Consider the following 11,234-nt stretch of genomic DNA (forward strand, 5'->3'; position numbering starts at 1 on the left):
TTTTTTTTTTTTTTTTTTTTTTTTTTTTTTTTTTTTTTTTTTTTTTTTTTTTTTTTTTTTTTTTTTTTTTTTTTTTTTTTTTTTGTGCATTGGTTCAATATATTAATGACGGGTTGAGGATGGAATACTGATTTTAATTTTGAAACTTTGTTATAAGATTTAGACTAAAGTTTGAGTAAATAAATGGAAGGTTCAAAGTAAAAACATTTTCCTATTTGGATAACATTTTTTTTTAGGTTTTTAAACGGTTAGATATGTATGTACGTGTAGGTGATTAGTCTATAATTTGTGTGTTTATTGTAGCAATTATCTATTTAGGCTCTGCATTAATTGTACCACTAGGGGCACCCATTGGCCGTCCCTCGTCGTTGTTTTTAGTCATCAACAAGTTAAGATCGCACAACAACGCACACACTCAACGAAGAACAAGATAGAGAAAATGTAAGGAGAATATTGCTAAAAATTTGTATTGATGACTCCAAGTATCTACAGAGAATAAAGAAAATATAGAGAACATAATAGAGAAAATGTAAGGAGAATATTGACTAAGGATTTGTATTGATATATATATATATATATGGTTTAGTTTATCCTATAAATATCTATTTACTATTTATGATAATTTACCTACGGAATATAGTTTTACCGTATATATAACTAAGCTATAAATAACTAGGCTACTTAACCTAATACATTTTCCATATTTTAGATATGGTCACACGATGTTGGCTCCTTTTTGAATGAGTTATAATCTAACAATTTATTTTATGTTTTCTACTCTTTAAAGAATGAAAACTTCATTAAAGATCCATATTGTTCATATCGAGAGCAATTCTAAAAATTTGATTATTAAAATTACTTAAAAGAATTGATAGTTACTACATGTGAGTGACGATAACGTCAGGGTGGTGCAAAAAAACTAAAAATATGAAATTCATTTGTATGGAAGGAGATGACAAAGGTTGATGATGTGAAAAGTGAAAAAGGACACAAAATCTTATGAAGGGACCATAGGATTTTGTTAGAGATCATGATTCCACTTTGGGAAAATATCTGTCATCTCCCATGAAAATTAGGGTTTAAGCTTTTTGGGTTTAACAGGAATTTTTGTTCTTATAAAAAATGAAAAACCAAATATTTTCCATTTCAAGTGCCTTTCTCTCCAATTATTTCAATTTCCTAAATAATGTTTTATTATTTATAGTTTGTTTGTACATATAATCCATATTAATTAGTATGTGTTTCTCACGACATGTAATGTATTTGTGAAAGAGTTCTATTGTTGTAGTGGAACCACATGATAGCTTGATTGTGGATTGAGGTTTCGTTTTGTTTCTGAATTTGATAGCGCTGCGTGTCCATGTGGTATGGCATGGCATTGAGTACGACCCTTTGTAGTGCGTTAGTGGGGCGGCCTTATAAAGTGATGCCTCGCACATCCACCCTCCCTTGCATTCCCCTCACCTCCCTCTCTCTTTCTCTAGTGCTTACGTTGCGTGTTCATATGTCCAACAACACTTGTCATTTCCACCACCACTATTCTTTTCTCGATTTGGCAGGATGATATCAAAATCACAAACATGATATGTTTTTCTTTCAAACCTACTTTCGATGAAGTTGATTTGTGAGGAAAACCTTATGAAAAATGTGACGGTCGTGTAGAATAGGAAGTATGATCAGGTCGCCTCGTGCTCATAACAGACTTAATGTAGTTAGGATGGATCAAGCCATGCCTTTGAACACACACACAACAGTACCACCACTAGGACGTCGAGCAAGAAAAATCATTGTGGAACAGTTGTAGAAAGAGCCATAGAGGAGGATATTGGTTTAGGAGTTTAATGTGTTATAACTATGGTAGAAGGGATACATCGTCATGATTTGTGAATAGGAGAACTTAATGGGCTACGTACCCACTGGCCCTCAAGTTTCACTCAAGCCTCAGACCAAAACACGCTTAATAACAAACAGAGAAAATATTGTTTGTTTATAAATCCATAATCATTCCATCTAATACCTTCCCTCAAACAAATTTACCATTTTTTAAAATATTTTATAACTATTACTATTCTTGAAAAATAAAAAAAATAAAAAAAAAAATCTAAAAAATCTTTATATACCCTTTACTTTTCTTTGGGTATTACAAGAACCAATGAAGATACCATGAATGAAGATTAAAATATTAAATGTGATAGATGATAATATAATAAGGGTCAAAGTATGTGAATGAGACACTAGAAGAATCACTTTATGGGAGGGGGAAGAATCTCAATTATTTTTGAAGATTTGTTTAGTCCAATAATAAATTCCCTATTTTCATTATGGAGACATTAAAGTGAAATCCAATAAGTGAGGCACAGATGAGATGGATAAAGATGCCACATGGAATGTAGTTAGGTCCGGCCCTTGAAACATGATGGATAAGGTCGATTTTAGAACTATAAATTGGTCCCATAAAATCTTTTGGACCAATCCAAAATTTTGAGTTAATTGTGTGGGCGAGCCCATATAATCGAAGTAGAATTCACAATTCAATCAAATTCTATATTTTCGAGTTGGGTGGTTAGATTAATCAAATAATAATTATATCAATTTAACCTCTAAACTTTCTATTATAATATTTAAAAAAAAAATTGTTAATATATCCTTTAACACTTGTACACCAATTTTTTATTTTTTATTATATTTATATTTATAGAGTAATTTTTATTTGCATTTAAATAGGGCAATTTGTGGTAACCAACAAAATAGAGCAAGAAGAGAGACATGGAAGAGTGTTATGATTGAGGTGAAATCATATGATAAACAAAAAAGAAATGCACGTGATCTTGATTGATCTATGCTCCATGCTCCATGCTCCTCGTAAAGACAGGACCTCCACTCTTTCCCACATCACTGGTCGGTGGTTTTATGAGTTTTCATATCGGATTGTAATTCAATAAATCAAACACATGATGACTAGACAGACTTATGATCAACAACTGGGTGCCATAGGTTATGTTTAATTATAAACCTAATTTCCAAATCAGTAATATTTTATAAATGCTAATCAGTTGCTATTTTTTTTTTTATTATCTCGTAGATCATATTAAAATTTGAAAACTGTGTTGAATTTTTATTCCTATTTAAAAAATATATATACTTAGGTAGGAAGTAATTTAAGAATAAAAATTAAAATATTTAAAAGAAAATGTGTTGCAATCTGCTCTTAATGGGTCGTATTAATGCTTACGAATAAATAATTGATGAGAGTTAAAAAGAGTTGATTGAATTTTGTAATAATTATTGCAAAAATCAATGAGGCTTTGATAAGAAAGTGTAGCCCACCTTGAAATTGGACCCAACACCAAACCACTTCAATATCGATTAAATTTAAAGGATAGTTTTAACATTTTAAAATTAAATCTATTACGTATTTATATTTTTAATTTAAGTAAAATAAAGAAATGAAAATTCGATATATATTTTTTAAACAATGAATAGCTTTATCTGTAGCAATAATAATAATAATTTATGTGGTGGTTTTTTAAAATGAACCTTCTCCTATTTTGTTCTCCTGTGATAGAATTAATGGGAAAAGAAAAAAAAAAAAAAAGATTTACAAACGGTTTGTGGTTTTATATTGATTTCAGAGATGGGAGTAATTTTTGGTTTTCTTTCTCTTTCTCTCCTAATTCGCCGTCACGAGAAAACGGAGTACACATCGGAATGTTCAAACAGTCCATCGAACGCCACATATTCACTGTCGCTGTAAAATCTCTCCCCTTCCCCCAACTCGAACGACTCATAGCTCGGAATCGCATCTTCAAATCCCCAAATCTCTCCCATCCCGGACGACTCCGACGACGCACGTGTCAGTTCGGCGACCTCCGACTCACCGCCTTGGCTGGTGGAGGCGTCGGAAGGCGGAAGACCCAGTTCATCGTCGGAGGCTAGGAGAAGGTACCCGAGCTCCGGCAACGACTCACCGGGAGCCGCCGGAAACGGCGGCGGGGAAGAAACCGGGGAGATCTCGTCGGCGAAACTCTGGATGACGGAATCGAGATCCTGAACGACGGGATCGGGGTCGGCGTCGTCGAGGAGGTCGAGGAGATCGTCTTTAAGACGCTTGACCTCCGGAGAGTCGGATTCCGAGTCGGCTGAGTCGACTCGGAGACGTTTGGTTGAGGAAGGATCCTCCATGGAAGCGGTAATCGGAGAATGGAAGAGAGAGGGTATTAGCAGAGGTGAGGGTGCGGCGGCAGTGCGGCGAAGATGGATATATAAAGGAGACAAAGTAGAGAGAGGAAGAAGGAGAGAGAGAGAGAGAGAGAGTTTGGGTTATGATGGTGACACCAGGCGCGTGGTAGGGAATGCGTAGTCTACATCACGGACGCCTCGTCTTCTTTTTCTATTTATTATTATTATTTTTTTTTCAATCAACTTTTTGGCTTTATCTTTTTTAAAAGAAAATAATTTTATAGGAATTAATTGGATTGTATAACATCTTGAAGTCCGGTAAACCGGACCCACCGGCTTAGTCAGTCGACCATAAATAATACGGTTTTTTTTTTTTTTTTTAATTTCCTTTTTTTCTTTTTCTGGGTCGTCTACACACCATTGTCCTCTGTGCAATTAGCTGGGTTTCCATATGGCATCGTATTCTTTTTATTTTAATTTTATTTTTGAAAAATGTTTATATTCTATTTTACCTTTTACCTTTTTACCTTACACCTTTCCACCCGGTCCTCAATTTTTGTTCATTTTTATTTTCTTTAATTAAACCTCTAATTAAATAAGAAAGAAATAAATGAGATATTAATGAAATAGGTTACACATCTATGGACCAACCACCATGCATCCTTTGGGATTGGCTAAGTTCCATACAATTTTAAAAAATATATTTACAAAATATCCTTTTAAAAAAAAAAAAATATATATATATATATATTTGAAGTAAGTAAAGGATTTGAAAACACACGTGGTCCAAGGGATTCGTTCTTTTCTTGTGACACAAGAAGTACTACATTCCACGTGTCCTCACCAATGAAACTCCGACACGTCAATACAAACCAAAAATAATAAAACTTACTTAAATAAGATGAACTTTATTTTCTTTTCCTTTTTGCCTTCCAAATTGCTCCGAAATTTAATGTCAGAATACGTCGAAAGCATTAAAAATGCAAATCGTTTTCTAAACATTTTTTAAAAGAGTTTAATAATAAATCTCAATAAATACATATTCATGTTTGATTTTAAAATAAACTATAAAGCTTAATTTTTTTTAACATTTTTTATGTAAGTATTTTGTATAATTATTATTTAAATATCTTATTATAAATTATATATCATATTTTATTTTTAACACGGGTTTTGAAAATACAGATTGAACAATAAATCTAAAAACAGAAAACATAATTCATATTATGTACCCAACACGTCTTTATTTATTAAAATTATTTTGGTCTTACATAAATTGTTATTAATAGGAAATAATTTTAGTGTTATTTTTTTCAACATTATTATCTAAACTTTTATATAGTATTAAAATACTTTGCTTAATAATTATTTTAATTATTACGTCAATTCAATTGCTAAGAAAAAATTTGGATTTGTATATGTATATCTCATTAAAGAGTTTACTTATTACCGTATATTATATTTTTTAATTTCTTTTTGCATGAGATGTAAGAATGTGAAGGGAGTGACGTAGGAATTAATGTCATTAAGATTTATTCGTTTAATTTACTACAAAATTTAAACACAATTTTTAAAACGTTTTGAAAATAGTTCGAGATTGGAATTCATTTTGAAAAATAAATTAAAAGTGATTACGTAAGAATCTTATCTTAATTTTTTTTTTTTTTTTTTTTTATGTTTGGTAAAGTCATTTATAAATGAAATTTTGGAAATACACGTTGCTTTAAAAAGTAGATTTAAAAGTGCGTTTATTAGAATCCGATGCCCACTTCTTATAAAAAAAAAAACAATAATCAAATAATTCAAGAAAATATTAAATTTAAATTGAAACAAAATAACAATTATTTTAAAATAATCATTTAAATTTGATAAATTCTCAACAATAAGAAAAATTAATTAATTGTCGTTTATGTTAGTCACTCTAGAAACTCTTAACTAAGCTAAAGTTGGAAATAAATTGTATAATCATGAACGTGGCAGCATTTAATTGGCCAAATGTAGTTAAATACACACTGCCTTTCCTAACCTCCGACTGTAACATTAGATTGCTTGTTAGTACATTGCGACTTTGACTATGATAAAAAAGCTGGTCAGTCATCCTAGCCAATCAAATAGAGCCACGTCATATCTTCTAGATTTATCATAAATACTCTGTCATATAGTTTTAAAATTATATTCAATAATGCACAGGCATTCCCAAACTGTTCCCCTTTGTACATTTTAAATAGATTCACATTTAAAATTGTTTTATTAGTCTATTATAAAAATGAATAAGTGCATAATTCTTAAATAATATAGTCAACATTTAATATAATTATAAAAAATTTAAGAAATTTAAAAGTTTTGGGGTGAATTTATTTTATTATTGTTTAGAAAAATCTAAAAGTGGCGTAAATTTGGTGAATATGAATATAAATAAAATTTATTTATAAATAAAGAAAGGAAAAGGTAAAAATAATATTGAGAGGGGAGTGTATAGAATGAAGAGCCGTACGAAGTACCTGAGCGGAGGCGAGTCGGGACTACAAAAAGTACAGCTTTTTTTTTTTTTTTTCTTTTTCTCTCTAAAAAAATAAAAAATAAAAAAAAGGAACCCCACTTGGGCTGCCAAGTGGGGAATTCCACCCACTTTCTTTATGTGCTATGATAACGTTACCTTGCACCATCACCCCCACCCCTCCAAAAACAAAAACAATATCTTTTATTCAATACGGTTTAGATCTACCTCAACCTTCCATCTTCTTCTTAAATTCTTTTATATCGTTTCAAATATTTTAATGTTATAATTTTTAAATACACATTATATGCAATATTAATTTTAACTTGTATATATGTTAAAGATATTATTGACAACAATAATATCAGAATTTTGTTTCAAAAATGCTTTTAAAAGCATTTCAAAAGACTTATCAAAAGTTTCTTTATATAAGCTTATTTAACTTGAAAAAAAAATAGGTTTACCCAGTAACTTTTAAAAAAATTAAAAAAGTTTTTACTATAAATGTTAACTATATTTTTAAATTTTTTATTTTTCTACAAGAGTTGAGGGGCATTAATAAAAATAAAGTATTAATGGTTTTGGTATAAAATCACATTTATATATATATATATATATATTTAGAAAATTAAATATATTATTGAAGGAAATATAATATAATAAAAAGAATTTATTTTGATTGAATAAGGAAGTAATTAAGAGTATAATTAGAAGAAAAAGGAAAAAGAAAAAGGGAGGAATTGGGGAGTGGGTTTGGGGCGCGGTGTCCGGTAAATGAGAACAGTGGTGGGCAGAATCCAAAGGGAAGACAGATGGGTATGGGGACCACGTGAATAATGAATGATAAGTGGGGACCACTACAAATTAATTAATAAATAATATATAAATTGAAAGCTGCCACATGATGCACGGGATCTCATTTCATACTGCGGGCCCCACCCCTTCTCTCTTCCTTTGGTTATTGCTTTTTTCACGAGGACTCTGCCCTTCTTTCCTGCCCCCACTGCCCACCCTCTGCCCCTTTTCTTTTTTAACGCATCTCTCCATTTTCAACCTTTTTTTTTTAATTTTATTTTATTTACATCCATAATAAATACTTTTCTCTCTACCTTCACCGACAACTTTTTTATTTTTTTTCATTTTTATTTATTCCAAATGTATCCCAAATAAATTCTATATCTTATATTACTATATTAATTTTAAATATTATCATTTAAATCTCGAGAATACATGTATGAAATTGATTTGAGAACGTACTCGAGAAACAATTACCCTATTTATACATGATGAAGTTCACCATCTCGTGTTGATCCTTCGTCATTCACCATCATATATTCATTACCAGACAAGTCCTTCACCGTATGCTTGCAAGGGTGACGTGGACATGGATAACACAAGCATTATTTGTACCCAACAAACTTTAGTTTACCTAAAAATGTAATTAAATCAATTTGGTTTATTTTATAAAAAAATATTTTCAACAAGGAAATTATTAAAATACGAGAGTTTGGATTTGCCAGGTCAGACGGCACAACATCCTAGATGGCCAGCCGTTCATAATAGACGTTTGTTTTTAGGGTTGTCGTCTTGTAACCGATTTGATTGGTGTGGATTTTGTTTTATTGGACTGACACCTGGACGACGTGTCGGCCGCTGATGTGCCAGCAACATCCAAAAGTACCATTTAATTTCTATCCTTAAATTTAAAATAACATTTACAGTATGTAATGTAGGCCTTGTTTGGAACATTTTTTTAAATTAAAGTTGACATAAAAAAAAAAAAAAAAAGTTTTATTAAAAGATGTACTTTATTTTAGAATTTTCTATTACCTTTAAAGAAAATTCATTAATAGCTTTAAACGTTAAAATAAGTTGAATAAAAAATATTATTACCATTAGCATTAATATTTTATTTTAGTAACAAAATAAGTTCTATGCGGAAGGAAATTATTAAAAAAAAAAAAAGTCATAACCATTCAAATTTGCATTATATTTTTAACTTTTAAAAAATAAAAACTATTTATTTATACTCAATTATTTCTATATATGGACAATTTGACAGTAAACATTTTTTGAACTCCTTCCCATCCAATCCCATAAAAGTGTGTAAAATGCGAATTTTAAAATTTTATGAGTATTTTTTACGCATCTAATAATATTTAGGTTTCATAGTATTTTTAGAATAAAATACTAAACCGATTTTTTTTTAAAGTTTTGAGATAGTTTGGAATTTTTTTTTTAAAGATATATTTATTTTATTAGTTTAGCTTATATTATTTCATCCATCCATCATATAAACTGAGAATATTTACTTTATCCTTCCCTCGTAAATATGAAAGTTATCTATTTATAATCAAATAAATTAAAAGGATATGGTAAATTATAATTTAGTATTAAAATATCCTTCATATAAACAATAATTTTTTATGAGAATTTTTGGCTTTCACAACGACCAAGAAATGAAACTAGCTCATTCGAAGTGAGAAATATGCACTACAAAGTGAGAGGTTGAAGATGACCAATTCAATTGGACTGATTTGTTCGGTTAATTTAGTTCAGCTAGATCAGTTTTGTCCAATTTAACTCATTCACATACTATTTTCTTCATTTTTCGAGCCATCTTGACTGTATTAATTTTAATATAATTTTAGGTCTAAAATATTTTAGAATTCTAAGAGAGGAAAACATATTATTCACACATTTCGAAGTTTATTAGAGATAAGTTGGACTGATCTGATTTACAGTGCCATCAGGTTAATGTGTAGGGACTAGGGACCCGATTATCCCATAACAATGAACTTATCTAGATGGACAAGGGTTCATATAGTATATAGTATCGTAGTAGTTAGTAGGTAAATGAGTTGCTCCCTCACGTATGATTATTGTGGTATGAGGAGTCTAATATCTAGTAGTAAACTCTCTCAATTAGTAGGGTTGTATATGCACCAAAGTTGGAACAATTACAAGGTCATGGTTATATATATGTTTTTTTTTTTTTTTTTTTTTTTTTTCCAAATGATCGGAGAGAATAGTAAAGAGCATAACTCTAATCTAAACCAAAGTGAATCTTATGGTTAAGATAAGCTCAGATGATTGGTAATAATATGAACTTGATAAGCTAACAGTATTAGAAGTAGGATTCCAATGTTATAGACGTGTCACGACTTGATTCTCGAGACTTCAAATTTCGAACCGTGACTAAAAAGGCAAGACAAAAGTAAATAAAATAGCAGTAAAATAAATAAAATATGAAAAATGCGATAAAATTTATCCTAGTAAATTAGTAGAGATCTAAAAAGTGTGGGCCTCGTATCTGAGTTTCTAGAAAAACATCAAAATTTTGAGCGGTTCTCTTTCATGCCATAGGCCTTGTTGGGATTTGGGGCCGTTGCCACATTCACTAGGAGTGACCATCACGAGTCAAATAACCTCGAGTTTCCTTTTAGGATTAGTTTACTAGTAAATTCCAACCAAGGCGAGTTTTCTTATTAGTAAATTTTAGTTTATTTTCATTTGGTTCTTAATTTTCAAAATATTTATCTTTTATTTTTTAGTTTTAAATTTAGACTCCAATTTGTTTATTTATTGGATTCATAAGCTTTAGCTAATGCCTACTATTTAATACTTAGTGCTAATTTTGTATTAATTAATTTAAACTTAGTTTTCATTATAATATTTAATTCAAAAGTTACATCACAATTATTTAAAAATAATTGTTTGAAAGTTAACACCAAGTACCAAAAACGAGCCTCAACAAATGTCATGAAAATAGGATGTACGATGCAATAATCAATATTGACTTTGAATCAATTATCTAATATTTTTTCTTTGAGAACGAAAAGACTCCTAAAAAAAATTAAATTTAAAACATGTTAGAGCATTGAATAAGTTGGATGTCAAGTTTGGTCCCTAGATATTTAACAACCGAGTCTATGAGTATGACATTTGAACAAAAATGTGTAAATGAATAAAATGATACCACATCTAAATAAGAGCCATACTAAAAATAAGATCTTTTTTCTGTAGTTCATCATAGAAACTCTAAAGTAAACATATTTGGTTGGGAAGAATTAGGTGAGGGAGTCATTTCCATTCTTATGAGCCATTCTTTACGGGGTTCGAAAAGTCTTTCACATTGAATGGCTTATAAATTTGGGAGTTCGGATAAATAAGAATGGGATCTATTCCGTTTGAAAAGGGGATTTGAAATTTGCCCATAACACGTCTCCTTCATCATAGAATAATGGAGCCATCAAAATTCCTTCCCCACCTATTTTTCCTACTCTTCATATTCATTTATTCCATTTCATTACTTTTTTTCCCAAATCTATTGAGGAAAAAATTACAACCCACATGCTATTTAAAAATAATTTTGATTGAGTTTGGTACAAATAATTGAAATTTTATGGATTAGATTGGATCATGAGTGTAACAGTCCGAGCACACCGATACCAGATATTGTTCACTTTGGTCTATTACATATCATCATCAACATCATAGTTTTAAAACACGTCTACTAGGAAGAAATTTTGTTCCTCCTCTCTAACTAACTGACATG

The 11,234-nt window shown here is 30.2% G+C and overlaps 1 protein-coding gene across 1 annotated transcript; it reads right to left on the bottom strand.

The window, feature by feature from the left end:
• Positions 1-3,681: 3,681 nt before the first annotated feature.
• On the bottom strand, positions 3,682-4,182 carry LOC111489362. Its single transcript, XM_023137552.1, has one exon. It carries the CDS (start codon positions 4,180-4,182, stop codon positions 3,682-3,684), a length of 501 nt encoding a protein of 166 aa, XP_022993320.1.
• Between the last annotated feature and the right edge of the window lie 7,052 nt (positions 4,183-11,234).

Source organism: Cucurbita maxima, unplaced genomic scaffold, assembly GCF_002738345.1.
Source record: "Cucurbita maxima cultivar Rimu unplaced genomic scaffold, Cmax_1.0 Cma_Scf00014, whole genome shotgun sequence".
Classification (NCBI taxonomy): Eukaryota; Viridiplantae; Streptophyta; class Magnoliopsida; order Cucurbitales; family Cucurbitaceae; genus Cucurbita; species Cucurbita maxima.